Genomic DNA, 23,235 nt, shown 5'->3' with positions numbered 1-23,235 from the left:
TTAGTTTCAGTATTTTGGTCTGGAATTGGTTCCATGTAGGACCTTCCTGTGTCATTTCAAACTAGAATTTTTGTCCCAATTTCCTTTTTCCTAAGATGTCAGGTATACTGTGGTTTTAATGACATATTTTATATGCATTTCAGGTATATGAACTGAGTGCTGATCATGTTTTCAGCATTGTCCGGCTGTGATTCGAGGGTTCTGAAGGACAAAATTCTCTAGAACTCAATGTGGGGGCAAGACTAGAGAAGCAAATAATAGAAATATATAAAAATAAAAATACAAATGGTGAGAGATCACACGAAGAAAGTGAGAGCAGGTCTAGAGGAGAACGTGACAAGGGCATTCTGCTTTTTATGGGTATTTAGGTATGCTCTGCAAACAAAATGACATTTGAACACAGAACTCAAGAAAGGGAGGGAGATCAAGGTCATAGGGACCAGCTGATGGGGTTTGGTGATCTGCTCAAAGTTAATATCAGAGTATGTGATGGGCCATGACATCTTCAATTTTACATGACATTGTACATAGACAACCTTAAAGCCTCCACCAAAAAACTATGCAATTCAATAAATGAATTAGGCAAAGTAGCAGGATACAAAATTAACATCCAGAAATCAGTGTCATTTTTATACTCCAAATGAACTTTAAGAAAGAGAAATTAAAAGCAATCCTAATTACAATGCAACAACAATAAGAAAAATATAAGTTGCCTAGGAATGAACTTAACCAAGGTGGCAAAAGACTTATACTCAGAAAACTATAGTTCAGTGAAGAAAGAAATAAAGGAAGATACAAACAAATGGAAGCATATACTGTGTTCATAGACTGGAAGCATTTACATAGTTAAAATGTCCATACCACCCAAAGCTATCTATAGATTCAATGCAATCCCCATTAAAATACCAACAGCATATTTCACAGATGTAGAACAAATACTCTAAAAATTTATACAGGACCAAACAAGACCCTGAATATCCTCAGCAATCTGGAAAAAGAAGGATAAAGTTGGAGTGACCACAATACCAGATACCAAACTATACTACAAAGCCACTATAGTTCAAACACCATGGTGCTGGCACAAAAACAGGTATTTAGATTAGTGGAACAGAGACCCCAGAAATAAATCCATGCCATTTTTATCAATTAATATTTGTCAAAGGAGTCAAGAGCATGTTTTGGAACATGAGTGTTTCTTCAATAAGTGGATTTAGGAATATTGGATAGCTACAAATAAAAAATGAAAGTAGACCGCCAACTTCCAGCATACACAAGAATAAACTAAAAATGGATAAACGACTTAATTGTAAGCCTGGAACCCATAAAAATTCTAGAAGAAAACAGGCAGTAATATCTCAGATATCTCATGTAGAAATATTCTTGCTGATGTATCTTCTAGGGCAGTCAGTAGTTGGCAAACTCATTAGGCAACCGAGCCAAATATCAACAGTACAACGATTGAAATTTCTTTTGAGAGCCAATTTTTTTAAACTTAAACTTCTTATAATGCTAGTTATTCAAAATAGACTTGCCCAGGTCATGGTATTTTGTGGAAGAGCCACACTCAAGGGGCCAAAGAGCTGTTATGTGGCTGGCGAGCCGCAGTTTGCCAACCACGGTCCTAGGGCAAGGGTAACAAAGGAAAAAAATCAACAAATGGGACTGCATCAAACCAAAAGCTTCTGCACAGCCAAAGAAAACCATCAACAAAATGAAATGGGAACCAACTGTAAAGGAGAACATATTTTCCAATGGTGCATCTGATAAGAGGTTAATTTCCAAAATATATAAAGAACTTAGACAGCTTAGCACCAGGAAAACAAATAATCCAATTAAAATTGGACAAGGAGAAGTTGAGCAGCAAGGGAAACTGAATGTTATCAGAAACCTGAAAATCCAGGGACTCTACAGCTGGGGCACCCAATGGACAGCTGCAAACCTGAGAACAAGGGTGCCCAAGTGGTGCCAGCCTGCGGATTCAGAGCACCTCTACACCCCCTCATGGAAAGGTCAGATTTTGCCTGGGATAAGGTGAGGTTTGTGGTCCAGGCAGGAGAGAAATGTTCACTGCAAAAGTTGGAGGACCTGGAGAAGTCTGCCCGCTGCATTTTCTCTGGCTCTCTCTCTCTCTCTCTCTCTCTCTCTCTCTCTCTCTCTCTCTCTCTCTCTCTCTCTCTCTCTCTCTCTCTCTCTCTCTCTCTCCTCTTTATCTTTTCTTTTTCCTCTTTAAATCCTTGCTTTTGAATACTAAACCAAATACTTAGGATCACCCAATTGGAACCACTCTAAGAGACTGCAGGGGAAAGTTGTTTTTGTGGAATTTGGGGATTAGAGCAGGGAATAATGATCAGAGAACGAATTCTACAGCAACCCATTCCCCCAACCAGGTCAAACAAAATCTAAACACTAGCTACATTAACTACAGATTGACCCAGAGGTCAATCCAGAAACACTGCCACCCAGGGGTGAAATCACAAATTGACTCTTGTGTAAACACACATAAAGGAGTATAAGAAATAAAGACCTACTGACTGCTTAAAAATGAGGACTGTGGCCTACAACACTGAGGAGCAGTGGAATGCAGGGAGCTTCAGTATTGTACTGAGGAGGAGACAGGCGTGCCAAACAGAACAGCAGAGGAAGTGAATGACCTTCACTACTGCACATTTTTATTTTTATTTCATTTTTTACATAAGAAATGATATATTTTTTATTCCCTCACTTGATTTTACCTTTTTAATTATTACATTTTTACTTTCAATCAGTATTATTACTACTACTATTTTACTCTTTTTTAAAAAAAAGTTACCCTAAGTAACTGTAAATGTTACCTTATTTGAAAAATGACTCTTTAGAGATATAATTAAGGATCTCAAAATGAAAATATCCTTGATTAGCCATTTGGACCCTAAAACCAATGTCCAGATTCCTTATAAGAAATAGAGTGGAGAGGCACAGAGAAAAGCAGACCATATGTCTCCTGAGATTGGAGTGATGCAGCCACAAAGCCCAGGGATGCTTAGAGTCACTAATAGCAGAATAAGGCAAGGGGCTCAGTCTCCCTTAGAGCCCCTGCAGAGAGTGCAGCCTTCCTGACATCCTGAGAGAAGACTTCTGGAATCAAGAACCTGATGAGATGAATTCATGTTGTTTTAAGCCACCCAGTTTGGGCTGAGTTGTTATAGAATCCACAGAAAATTAATACCTATAGCCAAGCCAATCTGTGTATTCCCTGCAAGTGCTTTCACTCTACAATGACAGAGTTAAGTAGCTGCAACAAAGTATTGATGGTCCAATAATAATCTTTATCTACTTCTTTAGAAATATTTTTGGCAGTGACTGCTCTAAGTCACTATTAGTTACTGGTTTTATATGCAAAGTACTCTTCCCTGTCATAAAGAAATGCTATGAATAACCTCATTGGCCAAAATATATATACACATATGTATTATATACTATATAAGTATGTATTATGTGTATATATATATATATATATATATATATATATATATATATATATATATATACCTATGTGAGTTTAAAGATATGAATGCATTTTTACCAGTTCTGGGAAACTTGTACAAAGGACATCCTACCTCTGCAGCCAAAAAAATTTACCCCCCATCAAGTGCATGTTCAGAATCAATCTCTGGTTTTCAAAGTTGAATTCAAGGGGAAGTTTCTGCAAGTTTCCTGTTTGGAATGGATGCGGTCAGGGACATCACTGAATCTCTTGGTCAGACATTCCATGTGACTCAGAGCAGCTCAGATACTCATGATGTTATCCTGTACATGTGTCCAGCATGAGCGTTTACACACCCTGGGGATATGTTCACTCCAGGGGAGGTGGACCCATCTGTAGAAACTGCACCTGGAGTTCAATGTTCACCTCCAGATGAACCCACTGAGACCAAACTAGCAGAAGAGTTGCCTATTACTTATGGCCACTTGGTTTCAAGGGAGCTGAATTGCTTAGAGAACTGAGCAAAAGTAACATAGTTCACTTAATGAGGAGCTCTGAGAATTCAGCCTCAGACCTCCTGCTGCAGACTCACCTGCAGCTCCTCAGCCATGGATAAGAACATTCTCTCTGTGCCTCTCTAAGATGTTCACGTGCTCTGGAACCAGTACCTCAACTCCATTTCTTGCCCTTTCTACATCAATTGTCCAAGGAAGGAAGGACCAGTAGAGCCAAGTCCAGTGAGTAATGCCATTGGGGGTGCCAGAGTGACCACTGTGGGAAAGCATCATGTGCAGAACTAGAACTTTTAATAACTGTGTCTTCTGGGGGAACAGTCAGGCTGATGAAATAGTGAAAGGATCCTGTACATTTGGTGTCCTTAGCTCTGGAGGGATTTCTTGCAATTTATTTCTTCTCAGCCCTTTTCTTCTCACCATCTCAGAGCACCATTCCATGGCCTTTCTCCTCCACAGCAGAACCTGAACCCTCCCTTCTATCTGCTCAGTTCTCATGATTCTTTCTATTTCAAAATTTGCATTTCCCTTTCTTTGTGAAGCACTGACAGAGTGAGGAAGCCTTGTAGAGTAGAAAAGCACTGACTTAGAATCAGGGAGATGTGACTTCCAGTTCACTCTTGTACAGCTAGTGCCTGATGGACCTGGGAACTCTTCTTACATTCTCTGGGTCTTTCTCTCATCAGCACAAGAGTGAGTAGAAGGAGATCTCTGAGAATGATCACGGACAAGCAAGTGTCATGCATGAAGTACCCAGGACCAGCGCACCTGGATCTCTTCTGGGCTCTTCACTCTTATTATTTTCCCTCAATAGTAGGAACCGGCCTTTTAAAATATATTTTATTGATTTTACACGGAGAGGAATTGAGAGAGAGAGAGAGTTAGAAACATCAATGAGACAGAAACATTGATCAGCTGGCTCTTGCACACCCCCCACTGGAGATGTGCCTGCAACCAAGGTACGTGCCCTTGACTGGAATCGAACACAGAAACTTTCAGTCCTCAGGCCAAAGCTTTATCCACTGAGGCAAACCAGTTTTGGCAGGAACCGGCCTTTTAAACTGTTCATGAATTTATTGCATTGAATTCTAGATTGTATGTACGGTCACACAAATTAAGACATGCCTTTCCATTATGATCCAGCAATTTTTGCACACCAATGCAGAAACACACACACACACACACACACGCGTGCGCGCGCACACACACACACACACACACACACACACACCTGAACAAAGCAAACCATACACACTCACTATGTATAATAAACTCTAATATTTTCTTTTGTGCCTTCTTGATTCTATTCTATTTTGCCATTCTGGGTCCTTTTGAGCCTTCAATACCTCAAACAATTGTCCTCTCAGGCCTTTTGCACTGCCTTTTTTCCTACCTAACCCCCACCCCAAATAACCTCATATCTCCCTCTCTGTCTTCCTTGAGGTCTCTGTTCAATTGTCACCTTGTTTGCAGGGATAGCTGAACTCCAAGTATAAAATAACACTCATATACTGTTTTATACCTTCTTTTGTTTTTTATTCACATGACACCATCTGACTTTTTATATGACATATCTGTTGTATATATACTTTCATTATCATTATATAAGAATTTCATTTCTGAGTATCCTATACACTTTCCCTACTGGTGGAAACTATCAATAAATATTTCTCAATTGCATGAAAGCATTTCTCATGAAAACAGTGTAATCCATGACCACCTTGGAAACAAAGATTGAGGAAGAGAGGATTTCCCAATCAGAGATGTCATGGGGATGATATGTACAAAAATAAATATTGTTGCATTATTACAAAATGCAATTGTAGAATTTAATCTGTGCTTGTAATGGCCATTTGTGCAAAAACTAATCATGCTATTTTTTCCTTTTCTACTAGTCACCTCCACTCCATGGGCCCTGGAAATGACACTCTGATTTCAGAATTTCTACTTTTGGGTTTTTCAGAGGAACCAGAACTGCAGCCCCTCATATTTGGGCTTTTCCTCTCCATGTACCTGATCACTGTGCTTGGAAACCTGCTCATCATCCTGGCTGTCAGCTCAGACTCCCACCTCCACACGCCCATGTACTTCTTCCTCTCCAACCTGTCCTTGGTAGACATCTGTTTCACCTCCACCACAGTCCCAAAGTTGCTGTGGAACATCCAGACACAGAGCAAAGCCATCACCTATGCAGGCTGCATCACACAGATGTATTTTTTTCTACTCTTTGGAGGACTGGATGACTTCCTTCTAGCTGTGATGGCCTATGACAGGTATGTGGCCATCTGCCACCCCTTGCACTATATGGTGATCATGAACTCCAGGCTCTGTGAACTGCTGGTTCTGGTGTCCTGGGGCATGAGTGCCCTGAATTCCTTGTTACAAAGTTTAATTGTGTTGCCATTGTCCTTCTGCACAAACTTGGAAATCCCGCACTATTTTTGTGAATTCAAAGAGATGCTTCAACTTGCCTGTTCTGACACCTTTCTTAATAACATGGTGATGTATTTAATATCTGTGCTACTAGGTGGTGGTCCCCTTGTGGGCATAATTTACTCATACTCTAAGATAGTTTCCTCCATACGGGCAATCTCATCAGCACAGGGGAAATATAAGGCATTTTCTACATGTGCCTCTCACCTCTCAGTTGTCTCCTTATTTTATGGTACAATCCTAGGAGTGTATTTCAGCTCTGCTGTTACTCAAAGCTCAAAATCAAGTTCAGTGGCCTCAGTGATGTACACTGTGGTCACACCCATGCTGAACCCCTTCATCTACAGTCTCAGGAACAAAGACATCAAGAGGGCCCTGAAAGGATTCTATGGCATGGCAGGTAAAAGGGGACAATCATCCAGGGGTAAAAAGTGGCCTTGAATTTGGGGCTACAGGATTAAAAACCAGAAATTGTTACTCTTTAATCACATTGAAATGTTTAGACTTGAACCTTTTGTGCTTTTTTAAAAAAAATATATGTTTTTATTTATTTCAGAGAGGAAGGGAGAGGGAGAAAAAGATAGAAACATCATTGATGAGAGTACATGATTGATCAGCTGCTTCTTACATACCCATTCCTGGCAAATGAACCTACTACCTGGGTATATGTTCTGACCAGAAATCCAATGGTCACCTCCTGGTTCATAGGTCCATGCTCAACCTCTGAGAAATACAGGCCAGGCCAGACTTGTTGCTTTTATTTCTGTCCTTGAATTTCCTTTGTTTCAACTTGTCTATACAATTTAAGTAACCATTTTATTAAGCTTCCTGCTTTGTCTGTTATATAGAAAGTACCCCCTTTGTCCCTTTTTAACCTTCACAATGTTTTTCCCAACCTTGGTCAGAAATAGTGAGAAGTTTTTATTTACCAGAAACATTGATGTCTTAAGAAAAATTTTCCCAAATGACATATATCATTGTAAGTAATTTGTTCTGTTTTGTAGGTAGAACAGTAATAAGTGGTATTAATCATGTAGAAAAAAAAACTGCACTTGACTATGTAATCCATTGTATAATGTTTATGCCATGAAATATTTTTAAAATTTCTTTATTGATTGAGTCACATTTTTGCCCTCATTCCCCCATGCCCATCCCAAACCCGTCCCCACGTATGTCCTCACCCCCCTGTTGTCTGTGACCCGGTTAAGCTTATAGGCATGCACACAAGTACTTTGGTTGATCTCTATCCCTTCCCTGTAAAGGGCCCTTTGGGAATGCAAATGGTTGACATTTAAAGTAATGTCAGCTGAGTCCTAGGTGAGAGGCATAGCCATCCCCTGGAAACAGCCTCCCAAAATGTTAGAGACAGTTATCAGTACTGATTTCTTATCTTTATCCATGTGCTTGGGATGAAGAATGAATAGGACCTTGACTTACCCAGGTCTTGATATGCTAAATCCCAGGAATGAGGGAATGAATAGGACCTGGGCACACCCAAAACTTCCTTGACCTTAAACCCTCCTCTGGAAATCAACAAATGCACTGTGTTGTCTGTGGTGGGGGCTGACTGTCCTTCCATCAGAGTGACAGCCTCCACCTGGCACCCACCTTGATGAATCTATTTCTGCCTCTTTGTATCTTTCTTTCTTTTATTTCTTAATTCCTAGCTCCTACACACAGCAACCTGTCCTTTTCACTTTCTATGAGGGACTTGGAAAAAGAGAAGCACCCCACTGCCCTCTGCCCCCCACTGCCTACCCTGGAGGTTTGACGGTCTGATCAATGTTTCCCTGTCTCCAGGCCTGTTTTTGTTCATCAGTTTATGATGATTCCCCCAAACCCCCTTTAAATGCTACAGGAAAAACATAATCTAAAACTAGCTACAGAGGACCTATACACCCAGAGGTCAATCCAGAAACACTGCCACCCAAGGATTGAATCACAAATTGACTCTTGTGTAAACTCAAATAAAGGAGTATAAGAAATAAAGACCTACTGCCTGTTTGAAAATCAGGACTGAGGCCTGCAACACTGAGGAGCAGTGGAATGCAGGGAGCTTCAGTACTGTCCTGACTAGGAGCCAGGCATGCCAAACAGAACAGTAGAGGAAGTGAATGACCTTCACTACTGCACATTTTTATTTTTATTTCATTTTTTACTTAAGAAACAATATAATTTTTTTTCTTTTTCCCTCACTTGATTTTACCTTTTTAATTATTACATTTTTTCCAATCAGTATTATTAATACTACTATTTTAACTTCTTTTTTTAAGTGTCATTTCTTTTTTAAAAAGTGTCATTTTATTTTACTTTGGGATTACCGTTCTACATTCTATTTTCATCTTTGCTTTAGCATCATTTTACAATATTTCAACTTTACCTTTATGCCAACACTCTCTTCCTCACTTTCCCCTTTTGTTGTGCTGTTTATCTTGCCCTATTTCCACTTTAGATTTTCCCTATTCCTTCTTTTTACCCCTGTTAAAATTTCATGCTAATTATATATCTAATTTCCAATCCCTGCTCTAAGTCCATACATACCTCTCTCTTCTCTTTCTTCACTATCCCCCAATTTTTTTCTTTTTCTCTGTCCTTTTGTTGTGGTGTGTTTGATTGTTGATTATATCAGTTTCTTTAGGCTTGTTTGTGAGATTGTTTAGCTTTTTCATTTTTTTTTGTTTTTGTGTGCTTTTTGCTTATGTTTTTCCTCGCCTTGCTTGATATTAGTTGTTGTTTGTAGTTTGCATTCATCTCCAGGTATTTGTTGCTGGCATTGGTTGGTATTAGTAGCTGTTCTATTGCAGTTTTCTCCCCATATAATAGTTTTCCGCCCTTGTCTTTCTTATTCTCTTTCTTTTCTCTCTTACTTTTTTTCCTTTTCTCAACTTCATTTTTCCACTCTTTTTCTTCGTCTTTCTTTCTCCTCCTCTAATTTGCCTTTCTCTGGTGGTCACCTTTATTGGGGTTATTAATAATGTGAATACATTTGTGTTTAGAGCCTTCTGGATAAATCTCAAAAAACTAGAAACACTGATCAGAAAGGATATATGCATCCATATGTTCATAGTAGCACAATTCACCATAACTAAGATTTGGAAAGAGCTTAAATGCTCATCAGCAGATGAGTGTATTAGAAAACTATAGTACATCTACACAATGGAATACTAGGCTTCTATAAAAAGAAGGAACTCTTATCATTTGCAGTAGCATGGATGGAACTGGATAGCAATAAGCTAAGTGAAATAAGCCAGGCAATGAAATAAAAATACCACATGTCTCACTCATTTATGGAAAATGAAGAACATTATAACATGATGAATAAAAAGATAGATACAGATCCAGTGAAGCATCAAACACACTGTCAAATTACAGCTGGAAGGCTGGGGAGTGTTGGGGAGGGGGGAAAAGAGATCAACCAAAGGACTTATATGCATGCATATAAGCACAATCAATGGACAGAATACACTGGGGTGGGGGTGGGTAGGATGAGGGCATGTGAAAAGGGTTAGGGGAGGTTGGGGAAGGTTCATGTGGGAAAGAGAGGAGATATATGTACTACTATATGTAATACTTTAAACAATCAAAATAAACATATAAATAATAGGTTTAGAGACATTTCAAGTGAAAAAAAATTTGACAAAGGGGCTGAATAAACACTTCTCCAAAGAGAAATCATAATGGCCAAAAGACATATTAAAATGCTCAAGGTCACTAACCATCAGAGAGATGCAAATTAAAAGTATAATGAGGTATCACTTCTCATCTGCCAGAATGGGCACCATTAACAAATCAACAAACAACAATTGCTGGCAAGGATGTGGAAATAAAGGAACCCTAGAACACTGCTGGTTAGAATCCATACTTTTCCAGAGATTTTGGAAAAATGTATGGAATAAAAATCAAACTGTTGTTTAACCCAGAGATCCCACTTCTGGGAATATAGCCTAAGAATTCCCAAACACCAAATCAGGAAGAATATATGCACCCCAATGTTCATATTGATTGACAATAGCTTAGGTCTGGAAATAACCTAAATGCATATGAGTAAATGAGGGAATGAATAAGCTCTAGGACATTTACACAATGGAATACTAAGTAGCTGCTAAAAAGCTATCTCTTACCCTTTGTGATAGCATGGGTGTACCTGGAAACTATAATGCTAAGTGAAATAAATAAGCCAGAGGGGGGAAAATTACATAAACTCACTATATGTGGAATATAATGAGCAAAATAAACTGATTAACAAAATAGGACCACAGACATTGGATACATAGCACAGACTGACACATGGCAGAGGAGATAAAGTTGGGGGATGAGAGGGAATTAACTAAATATGTGTACATTTGGGTAACCCATGGGCATCAACAATAATGTGCGAAAGGCCTTAGGTGGGGGCAAAGAGGAGAATGGGGGACATTGGGAATACTGTGAACAATAAAATGATATCTTCATATAAAACAATGATTTGACTTTTTTTCATGGAAAATTCAAGTTTAGGAGATGACTGCTTACTATTAAGCTCCTTTTGGTTAGAAAGTTTTAATTTCAGACCATCTTATGTGGTTGTATTAGGTTTCTGTTTTTTTAAGGCTACTAAGCAGCCCCCATCCCTACCACACCACATGAACTTTTCAGTTTTTGTATGTGGTGTGTGTTTTGTTTTTTTTGTCCACATGACAAAATTTAGAAAAGGAGAATTGCTTTTCTTAGAGCTATGGAGGAGTTATAAGTGTAGACAGCATTGAAATTTTCAAGCAGACAGGGACATATAATTCATTAAAAAGTATACACTGCCATGGACATGCTCCCAGGATCAAGTTGGAATTATAACTGAAATACAGAAAGGCTTCCTGAATAATCAATGGAAAACTCCCAGAGGAGAACCCTGATACCTAAGGACAGAAGATGGAGACCTTATAGAGACTGGTAGGAGAGGTGGTGCCATGAAAGTGCTTGCTGGGCACCCATAGATGGCAACTGAATTCCTGGAAAGATATCTAAGCTGTGGGGGTATGCCACTGAGAACTGTGGGATCTAATCCTGAAGCTGGGCTCCCCAAAAGAGAGCAGAAAACTGAGGAGGGTACCCCCATAACATCTATCTGTGAAAAGCAGTGGATTAATATGTGTCAGGGAATTGCAGCTGAAAGTTAGAAGAACCCACAACTGGAGACTTGGGGGATAGCTCAGAAGCCATACACCCTAAGTTTCCTGGACTGAGTTGTTCCCTCACACATCAGAAGACATATTTCCCCCAGAGACATCAGCCTCACTTAGTAGTCTTAAAAACTTATTGCAAAACAGCTTGTCCTGATGCCAATTAAGTAATTAGATCTAACAATTAGCCTTCAGGCAGAAGAAGGTGCTCCACCCTGTTGAAAAAGCTGTCCCACAACTGAGGACAATTGCTTGGGAGCAATTCAAGTCAGAATCCTGTTAACCTGTATAAAGGGGAGATCTCTGGAGGCTCTGAGTGCCTGATCAAATTAATCAAAAACAGCCTTCAATATTGTCCTGCACTAGAGATTGAGAGGTATAGAGGATCTACCTAAAGCATTGTCACAAACCCAAACAGACAACCAAAATGAGGAAACAAAAAACTACCCCAAATTCAAGAACTAGAGAATTCTACAGAAGAGATAAATGAATCAGAGATAAGAAATTTATCTGAAACAGAGCTCAGAGTAATGATGTTAAAAATGGTCAATAGTAAGATAAAAAATATAGTAACTATGAAATAGAACAGTCTGAGATAAAGAATTATATAACACAAATAAAAAACACATTGAAAGAAATGCACAGCATATTAGGGGAAGCTGAAGACCGAATCAGTGAATAAGAAAACAGAGTTGAACATATCAAAGAATTAGAGAACCACAAAGAAGAAAGAAAAAAAGAAACAATTAAGAAACAGGAAGAAAGCTTAAGGGAGCTGTGGGACAATGTGTAACCTAACAATATTAAAATAGCAGGTGTGCCAGAAGAGGCAGAAATGGATCAAGGAATAGAAAAGGTGTATGAAGAAGTAATGGTAGAAAACTTCCCTAACCTGGTAAAGGAAAAAGTCACACATGTTTAGGAGACACATAGAACCCCAAATGAGAAGAACCCAAACAGACCCACACCCAGACACAGTTTATATAATAAAAGGCTAATATGCAAATCAACTGAACAGCAGAACTACTGGTCGCTATAATGTGCACTGACCACCAGGGTGCAGACACTTAACACAGGAGTTGTGTTCTGTTGGTCAGTGAGCGGGCCTCTAGTAAAAATCAAAACTAAATGAAAAAGAAAATGCAATATTTTGCACAGTAACAAAATTAGTGCTTAACAATTTTGCCTCTTCATATTTCAGGTCATCTCTGAGATTAAACCCATATTAGAATAATTGATACAACTTGCCTTTCTATATAGACTTCACTAGTAGATATACATTCAATAGTCAATTTTTGTCAGTGTCTATAGTAGGAATTGAAGACACTGGGCTGAATAGCATCATAAAACCAGGAAACCAGTTATAAAGCAGAATAGCATGTTTGTAGTGTAATTGCCTGACACTGAACTTTTAATTTTCAAATCATTCATTTTAAAAATAATCATGTTGAATAAACATATGGCCATCTCTGTGACAAGGCTATAAGTACCCATGCCAACTGGCCTAGGAAGTTCTGGATAACATAGGTAACTGACTCCTTTTCACTTTTCACACACTAATGCCTGCTCTTAAATTTTAAATTCACCAAGAAAGTGTGACAATTTGAAACTCCATGCTTTTTGCCTTGCACTCTAATAGATGCAGAGACCACAGTTGTGTTTTCTCTTTCTTTCCCCCTTCTCTCTTCTACCTTCTCCTCCCTCTATCTCTTCCTTCTCCTCATTCTCCTCTTTCCTCCAACTTCTCCTCCCTCTCTCCCCATGGCCTCCTGTGTGGACTTCAGGCAGGGTGTGTGAGCAGGGTTTGTGAGCAATGGACCTTGCTTTTACCAGGTTCTCTGAAGGTTGCTGCTTGTGTGCATCTTGAAATCATAATAAGAATCACAGGGGCTGGTCCAGCCACAACAAAGTCTCAGGTCAGTATCACAAAAATCAAAGGCCCTCAGGAGTGCCCCAGCCATTTATAATAAATATATATATTTTTTATCAGCCAGCTGAGACTTAAATGGAACAACATTTAAAATCTATATTATCAGGAAGAGATAGTGATGTAAAAACTTATGAAAGATACAATGTGAAACCTGGTTTCAAATTTTCCTGTCAAATAAAATTAAATAAAAGTCCTTAGATGCCACATGTAGTTTTGTCCATATGAGTAATAAACCAGAATTATTTTTCAGGAAAACTGGAGGAAAAGATCTTAGCCTAATATTTGTCACATTAGAATAAATTATTTTGGAGAAATCCAAGTTGGCCAATGAAAGATTTGGAAATTTCTAACTATTACAGATCCAATGCTAAGAAAATCTTTGAGGTTTTATAAAAATAGAAAAATCTATATATTATAGCAGGAACTTAATAAAGTGAGTAAAATATTATATAGAGAAGCTGAATACAAAAGGGGGACATGGCTGGGAATAAAAAGAAGGATCCAGTTCTCTTCCACATGATCAATTACAGTTTCTGGTTTCAAGGGGTTGAACCATGCAACCAAGGGCACTTATTTATCCCAGAACCATTGACCCTTTTATACCTGTCATCCCCAAGCAGCAATTCTGTGCCATATTTAAGTATTTCTTCCCGAGACTGTAGATGAACTGATCAGCAAAGGTGCGACCACAGCGTACATCACTAAAGCGAATGAACTTGACTGTGAGGTGTGGATAGGAGCAGAGCTGAGATACACGCTTAGGATGGTACAATAAAACAAGAAGACCACTGAGAGGTGAGATGCACAGGTTGAAAATGCTTTATACTTCCCCTGAACTGATGACATTCTACATATGGAGGACACTATTTTAGAGTAAGAGTAATGGAACTCAACTTGAGATCACCAGCCAACAGCCCAGTTGTAAAATACATCACAGTGTCATTAAGAACGGTATCAGAACAGGCAAGTTTGATCATCTGCTTAAGTTCACAGAAAATGTGGATGATTTCTAATTCTGAAGGAAGGACCGTCTTTTTATCATTAAGCTATGCAACAAGGGATTCAAAAACACTCATGATCCAGGACACCAGAACCAGCAGACCACAGAGCCAGTGGTTCATGAGGACTCTGTGGTGCAGTGGGTGGCAGATGGCGACATAACTGTCATAGGCCATCACAATTAAAAGATAGTTGTCCCAACCTTCAAAGAGTGTGAGAAAACACATCTGGTTAATGCAGCCTTCATAAGTGATGACTTTTCTCTGTCTGGATGCTCACGAGCATCTTTGGGATAGTGGTGGAGGTGAAACAGTTGCCCACCAAGGTCAGATTGCAAAGGGAACAGTACATGGTGTGTGGAGGTGGGAGTCTGTGCTGATAGCCAGGATGATGAGCAGGTTTCTGAGCAAAGTGATCAGGTACATGGAGAGGGGAAAACCCAAATATGAGGGGCTGCAGTTCTGGTTCCTCTAAAAGTTTCAGAAGAAGAAATTCTGAAATTGGGTTATCATTGACTCATACCATGTGGTAGTGGTCAAAACAAGGAAGAAAAAATAATATGATTAATTTTACATGTGTTGGTATTAACATAGTGAAATGCTAGAATTTATGTTTTTATGTTTTTCAGTCAAGAAATTATTTACTTATATTGAGTATGTCGCCTTTACTGGGTCTGCTTTGCTAATTTTACTTAGGAATTCTTGTCCTACACTCTGTTTACCCCTAAGAGGTCATGTAATATATGATCTTAATGAAAAATTCTTTTATAATTTGAGGAATTTATGTTGATTACTGACTACCTTCTAGGGTAAGAGTATAGATCTGATAAATAAAGTTTTCTACATCCAATGATGGAAAAAGAATATAAATTATCAACTAGAAAAACATATGCTCTATCAGATAGTGACAGATTCTATGAAAAAGAAAAACAGGCATAAAGTAATTTAAATGGAGATGTTGTATTTTAATGGGAGTTCAGAAGAGTGATATTTGAGCAGAGTCCTAGAGGAAGTCAGAGTGGGAGTCATGAAGTTATCTGGTGTAAGTGTGTGCCCTGCTGTGGGAAGAGCCAGTGCAAAGACTCAGAGGGTGGCGTTTGTTTCAGATATTCAAGGCATGTGCCTTGACCAGTGATCCAATCATGACCTTCTGGTTCATGGGTTAATGCTCAATCACTGAGCAGCACCTGCTGGGCAATACCTGCTTGTGTTTACATCTAGCCTGATCTAAATGACTTCTTAGTTACTATAGCCTTCTAATGCATTATAGGCAGTCAATTTTATCATCTGAAAATGTAATTATTTTACTTTTACGCAAGACATGAGTCTACTATTGCTTTTTCTTTCTTTGGTTGAATTGGTTTGAAATTTCAGAACAGTGATGACATACATGATAGTAGCAGGTATTTGTCCTCTGTATGACATTCAAGCAGATTTCTCAAATATTTTCTTGTCAGGTCTGATAGAGGCTCATTGCTTTCATGGGTGGAGTGCTTCTGTTTATAATTAAATCAGGTAGTATGCACTCCTTATACTATGCTATTGATTTGAAGGGTGCCTTCGTGAGAGAATTGCTTATTAGGTTTCTGGAACCATCAGCAGAAACCAAGGACAGCTCCTAGCTGAATCTCCATTCAGCTAAGTTCTCCTAGAGCTAAGTTTTGAGGTACTTCAGGTTGACTGTAATGGACACTGGCATAGAAAGAGTTATATTGGGAGGAAATTCAGGATGCTGAAAGGGTTTGACAGTTACATCAGTCAGGGTCTGGAGAGACTGAGCAGAGCCTGTGCAATATAAGTCTCCTGGAGCTTCCCACTAGCAGAAAGAAAGCCAGATTTAACCTTTTAAAAATATATATTTTTATTGATTTCAGAGAGGAATGGAGAGGAAGATAGCAACATCAATGATGGGTGGGGATCTTTGACTACCTCCTGCACATTGGACTGAGCCCCAACCCAGGCTTGTGCCCTTAACTGGAATTGAACCTGGAACCTTTGGGTCCCTAGACAGACGGTCTATAAACTGAGCAATGCCAGCTAAGGCTTAACTTTACTACTTTACTTTTAATTTTACAAATTTGTATCTGATTTACTTACTGCCTATGTCTGAATCTACACATTTAAAATAAGGTTCAGCAAACTACTTCCCAAGAATAAATCCCACCCACAGCCTGTTTTTATAAAGAGGTTTTATTAATAAGGTGATGGTAGCGCTGTAAGGATATATCTACATTGTAAGCCCCAGTAACTGTAAATGTGACCTTATTTGAAAAATGTCTCTTTAGAGATACAATTAAGAAACTCAAGATGAAAACATCCTGGATTAGCCATTTGGACCCTAAAACCAATGACCAGGCTCCTTATAAGATATACAGTGGAGAGGCACAGAGAAAAGCACACCATATGTCTCCTGAGATTGGAGTGATGCAGCCACAAAGCCAAGGGATGCTTAGAGTCACTAATAGCAGGAAAAGGCAAGGGGCTCAGTCTCCCTTAGAGCCCCTGCAGAGTGCAGTCTTCCTGACATCCTGAGAGAACACTTCTGGAATAAAGAACCTGATGAGATGAATTCATGTTGTTTAAACCACCCAGTTTGGGCTGAGTTGTTATAGAATCCACAGAAAATTAATACCTATAGCCAAGCCAATCTGTGTATTCCCTACAAGTGCTTTCACTCTTCAATGACAGAGTTAAGTAGTTCCAATAGAGCACTGATGGTCCAATACTAATCTTTATCTTGTTCTTTACAAATATTTTTGGCATTGACTGCTCTAAGTCACTATCAGGTACTGGTTTTATATTCAAAGTACTCTTTTCTATCATAAAGAAATGCCATGAATAGCCTCACTGGTCAACATGTGTATGTATGTGTATGTGTATGTATATATATATATATATATATATATATATATATATATATATATATATATGAAGATGAAGATGTGAATGTATTTTTACCAGTTTTGGGAAATGTGTACATAAGAACTACCTCTGCAGCCAAAAATATTTACCCCCCATCAAATGCATTTTCTGAATCAATCTCTGGTTTTCAAAGTTGAATTCAAGGGGAAGTTTCTGCAAGTTTCCTGTTTGGAATGGATGGGGTCAGGGACATCACTGAATCACTCAATCAGACACTCCATGTGACTCACAGCAGCTCAGAAACTCATGATGTTATCCTGTCCATGTGTCCAGCATGAGTACTTACATACCCTGGGGAGATGGTCATTCCAGGGGAGGTGGACTCCTCAGTAGAAACTGAATATGCACCTGGAGTTGAATGTTCACCTCCAGATGAACCCATTCGGACCAAACTAGCAGAAGAGTTGTCTATTACTTATGACCACTTGGTTTCAAGGGAGCTGAAGAATTGCTTAGAGAACTGAGCAACAGTAACACAGTTCACTTAATGAGGAGCTCTGAGAATTTGGCCTCAGAGCTCCCTCTGCGGACTCACATGCAGCTCCTTGGCCATGGATAAGAACATCCCCTCTGTGCCTCTCTAAGATGTTCACCTGCTCTGGAACCAGCACCTCATCTGCATTTCTTGCCCTTTCCACATCAATTGTCCAAGGAAGGAAGGACCAGTACAGGCAAGTCCAGTGAGTGATGGCATTGGGGGTGTCAGAGTGACCACTGTGGGAAAGCATCATGGGGAGAAGTAAAGCTTTTAATAACTGTGTCTTCTGGGGGAACAGTCAGGCTGATGAAATAGTGAAAGGATCCTGCACATTTGGTGTCCTTAGCTCTGAAGGGATTTCTTGCAATTTATTTCTTCTCATCCTTTTTCTTCTCACCATCTCAGAGCACAATTCCATGGCCTCTCTCCTCCCACAGCAGAACCGGAACCCTCCCTTCTATCTGCTCAGTTCCCAGGATTCTTTCTATTTCAAAACTTGCCTTTCCTTTTCTTTGTGAAGCACTGACAGAGTGAGCAGCCTTGCAGAGTAGAAAAGCTCTGACTTAGAGTCAGGGAGGTGTGACTTCCAATTCACTCTCCTACAGCCAGTGCCTAATGGACCTGGGAACTCTTCTTAGACTCTGTGGGCCTTTCTCTCATCAGCACAAGAGTGAGTAGAAGGAGATCTCTGAGAATGCTAACGGACCAGCAGGTGTCATGTATGAAGTGCCAGGACAATGCAACTGGCTCTCTGCTGGGCTCTTCGCTCTTCTTATTTTCCCTCAATAGTAGGAACAGGCCTTTTAAAATATATTTTGTTGATTTTACACAGAGAGGAATTGAGAGGGATAGAGAGTTTGAAATGTCAATGAGAGAGAAACATGGACCAGCTGCCTCTTGCACAACCTCCACTGGGGATGTGCCTGCAACCAAGGTAAGTGCTTTGACTGGAATCAAACTCAGAACCTTTCAGTCCTTAGGCCAAAGCTCTATCCACCCAGGCAAACCTGTTTTGGCAAGAATCAGCCCTTTAAACTGTTCTTCCATTTATTGCATTGAATTCCAGATTGTATGTACTGTCACACAAATTAAGACATGCCTTTTCATTATGATCCAGCAATTTTGCACACAAATACAGAAACACACACACACACACACACACACACACACACACACACACCTGTACAAGGAGAACCATACACCCTCACTATGTATGATGCACTCTATTATTTTCTTTTGTGCCTTCTAGACTCTATTCTATTTCAGCATTCTGGGTCCTTCTGAGCCTTCAATACCTCAAACAATTGTCATTTCAGGCCTTTTGCACTGCCACTTTTCCTACCTAAGCCCCACCCCAAATAACCTCCTGCTCCCACTCTGTCTTCATTGAGGTCGCTTTTCAATTGTCACCTTGTTTGCAGGGATCCCCGAACTCGCAGTATAAAATAACACCCATGTACTCTTTTATACCTTCTTTTGTTTTTTATTCACATGTCACCATCTGACTTTTTATATGACATATCTGTTGTATATATGCTTTCATTATCCTTATATTATAAGAATTTTGTTTTTCTGCATCCTATACACTTTCCCAACTGGTGGAAATTATTAATAAATATTTCTCAAGTGCATGAAAACATTTCTCATGAAAACAGTGTAATCCATGACCACCTTGGAAACAAAGATTGAGGAAGAGAGGAATTCCTGATCAGAGATGTCATGGGGATGATATGCATAAAAAAATAAATATTGTTACTTTATTAAAAAATGTAATTGGAGCATTTAAACTGTGTTTGTAATGGCCATTTGTGCAAAAACTAATCATGCTATTTTTTCCTTTTCTACTAGTCACCTCTACTCCATGGGCCCTGGAAATGACACTCTGATTTCAGAATTTCTACTTTCGGGTTTTTCAGAGGAACCAGAACTGCAGTCCCTCATATTTGGGCTTTTCCTCTCCATGTACCTGATCACTGTGCTTGGAAACCTGCTCATCATCCTGGCTGTCAGCTCAGACTCCCACCTCCACACGCCCATGTACTTCTTCCTCTGCAACCTGTCCTTGGTAGACATCTGTGTCACCTCCACCACCGTCCCAAAGATGCTGTGGAACATCCAGACACAGAGCAGAGTCATCACCTATGCAGGCTGCATCACCCAGATGTATTTTTTTCTACTCTTTGGAGGACTGGATGACTTCCTTCTAGCTGTGATGGCCTATGACAGGTATGTGGCCATCTGCCACCCCTTGCACTATATGGTGATCATGAACTCCAGGCTCTGTGAACTGCTGGTTCTGGTGTCCTGGGGCATGAGTGCCCTGAATTCCTTGTTACAAAGTTTAATTGTGTTGCCATTGTCCTTCTGCACAAACTTGGAAATCCCGCACTATTTTTGTGAATTCAAAGAGATGCTTCAACTTGCCTGTTCTGACACCTTTCTTAATAACATGGTGATGTATTTAGTATCTGTGCTACTAGGTGTTGGTCCCCTTGCTGGCATAATTTACTCTTACTCTAAGATAGTGTCCTCCATACGAGCAATCTCATCAGCTCAGGGGAAATATAAGGCATTTTCTACATGTGCCTCTCACCTCTCAGTTGTCTCCTTGTTTTATGGTTCATTCCTAGGAGTGTACCTATGCTCTGCTGTTACTCAAAGCTCAAAATCAAGTTCAGTGGCCTCAGTGATGTACACTGTGGTCACACCCATGCTGAACCCCTTCATCTACAGTCTCAGGAACAAAGACATAAAGAGGGCCCTGAAAGGATTTTATGGGATAGCAGTAAAAAGGGGACAATTATCCAGGGGTAAAAAGTGGCCTTGACCAACATCAACAAATCAAAAAACGACAAGTGTTGGCGAGGTTGCGGAGAAAAAGGAACCCTCGTGCACTGCTGGTGGGAATGCAGACTGGTGCAACCACTGTGGAGAACAGTGTGGAGTTTCCTCAAAAAACTGAAAATGGAACTCCCATTTGACCCAGTAATCCCACTTCTAGGAATATATCCCAAGAAACTAGAAACACCAATCAGAAAGGATATATGCACCTCTATGTTCATAGCAGCACAATCTACAATAGCCAGAATTTGGAAACAGCCTAGGTGCCCGTCAGCAGATGATTGGATCCAAAAACTATGGTATATCTACACAATGGAATACTATGCTGCCATAAAGAAGAAGGAATTCTCATCATTTGCAGCAACCTGGATGGAATTGGAGAGCATCATGCTGAGTGAAATAAGCCAATCAACGAAAGAGAAACACCACATGACCTCACACATCGGTGGATGATAAAGATCTTTATAAACTGATGAACCAAGAGACAGATATAGAGAAAGTAAAGCAACAGGCAGACTGTCAAATTACAGTGGGGAGGGTAGGGATATCAGGGGGAGATAATAGATCAACCGAAGGACTTGTATAAATGCATATAAGTACAACCAATGGACAGAAAACTATGGGGAGGGAGGGGATGTGTGGGAGGGAGGGAGGGGGGCAATAAAAAAAAATCAAGAAAATATGTAAAAAATAAATAAATAAATAAATAAATAAAAAAAAGTGGCCTTGAATTTGGGGCTACAGGTCTAAAAACCAGAAGTTGTTACTTTTTAATCACATTGTGATTTTTAGACTTGCACCTTTTGTGCTCTTTAAGAAATATATATGTTTTTACTTATTTCAGAAAGGAAGGGAGAAGGAGAGGGAGATAGAAACATCAGTGAGGAGAGTACCATATTGATAGGCTGTCTCCTGCATACCCCCCTCCTAGTAAATGAACCTACTACCTGGACATGTGTTCTGACCAGAAATTCAATGATGACCTCCTGGTTCATATTTCCATGCTCAACCTCTGAGAAATACAGGCCAGGCCAGACTTGCTTTTATTTCTGTCCTTGAATTTCCTGTGCTTGTTTCAACTTCTCTATACAATTTAAGTAACCATTTTATTAAGCTTCCTGCTTTGTCTGTTATATAAAAGTTTCCCCTTTGTCCCTTTTTAACCTTCACAATGTTTTTCCCAACCTTGGTCAGAAATAGTGAGAAGTTTTTTTTACCAGAAACATTGATGTCTTAAGAAAAATTTCTTCCCAAATGACATAAATCATTGTAAGTTATTTGTTCTGTAGGTAGAACAGTAATAAGTGGTATTACTCATGTAAAAAAAAAAACTGCACTTGACTATGTAATTCATTGTATAATTTTTATGCCATAAAATATTTTTTAAAATTTCTTTATTGATTAAGGTATCACATTTTTGCCCTCATTCCTCCATTCCCATCCCAAATCCCTCCCCATGTATGTCCTCAACCCCATGTTTTCTGTGACCACTGGTTAAGCTTATAGGCATGCACACAAGTCCTTTGGTTGATCTCTATCCCTTCCCTGTAGAGGGCCCCTGGGAAGGCCAATGGTTGACCTTTAAAGTAATGTCAGCTGAGTCCTAGGTGAGAGGCATGGCCATCACCTGGAAACAGCCTCCCAAAATGTTAGAGACTGTTATTGGTACTGATTTCTTATCTTTATCCATGTGCTTGGGATGAGGAAGGAATAGGACCTTGACTTACTCAGGTCTTGATATGCTAAATCCCAGGAATGTGGGAATGAATAGGACCTGGGCACACCCAAAACTTCCTTGACCTTAAACTCTCCTCTGGAAATCAACAAATGCACTGTGTTGTCTGTGGTGGGGGCTGACTGTCCTTCCATCAGAGTGACAGCCTCCACCTGGCACCCATCTAGATTAATCTATTTCTGCCTCTTTGCATCTTTCTTTCTTATATTTCTTAATCCCCAGCTCCTACACACAGGAACCTGTCCTTTTCACTTTCTATGTGGGACTTGGAAGAAGGAGAAGCACCTCACCGCCCTCTGCCCCCCACTGCCTACCCTGGAGGTTTGACGGTCTGATCAATGTTTCCCTGTCTCCAGGCCTGTTTTTGTTCATTAGTTTATGATAATTCCCACAAACCCCCTTTAAGTGCTACAGGAAAAACATAATCTAAAACTAGCTACAGAGGACCTATATATCCAGAGGTCAATCCAGAAACACTGTCACCCAAGGATTGAATCGCAAATTGACTCTTGTGTAAACTCAAATAAAGGAGTATAAGAAATAAAGAAATATTGCCTGTTTGAAAATCAGGACTGTGGCCTACAAAACTGAGGAGCAGTGGACTGTGAGGAGCTTCAGTACTGTACTGACTAGGAGACAGGCGTGCCAAACAGAACAGTAGAGGGATGAATGACCTTCACTACTGCACATTTTTATTTTTATTTCATTTTTTACTTAAGAAATGATATAATTTTTTCTTTTTCCCTCACTTGATTTTACCTTTTTAA

At 39.6% G+C, this 23,235-nt stretch overlaps 1 protein-coding gene across 1 annotated transcript; it reads left to right on the top strand.

Annotated features, from left to right (window-relative positions):
• Positions 1–5,883: 5,883 nt before the first annotated feature.
• LOC311622605 (uncharacterized protein) lies at positions 5,884–20,719 on the top strand (the record flags this gene model as incomplete). The annotated part of the gene is made up of 4 exons (XM_084883862.1): positions 5,884–6,832; positions 12,380–12,459; positions 15,867–15,895; positions 19,741–20,719. The coding sequence occupies 4 exons, from the start codon at positions 5,884–5,886 to the stop codon at positions 20,717–20,719; spliced, it is 2,037 nt and encodes a 678-aa protein (XP_084739988.1).
• Positions 20,720–23,235: the final 2,516 nt, after the last annotated feature.

This window comes from Pipistrellus hanaki (assembly GCF_964339955.1).
Source record: "Pipistrellus hanaki genome assembly, chromosome: 5".
NCBI lineage: Eukaryota > Metazoa > Chordata > Mammalia > Chiroptera > Vespertilionidae > Pipistrellus > Pipistrellus hanaki.
This window is presented reverse-complemented; position numbering and strand designations above follow the sequence as displayed.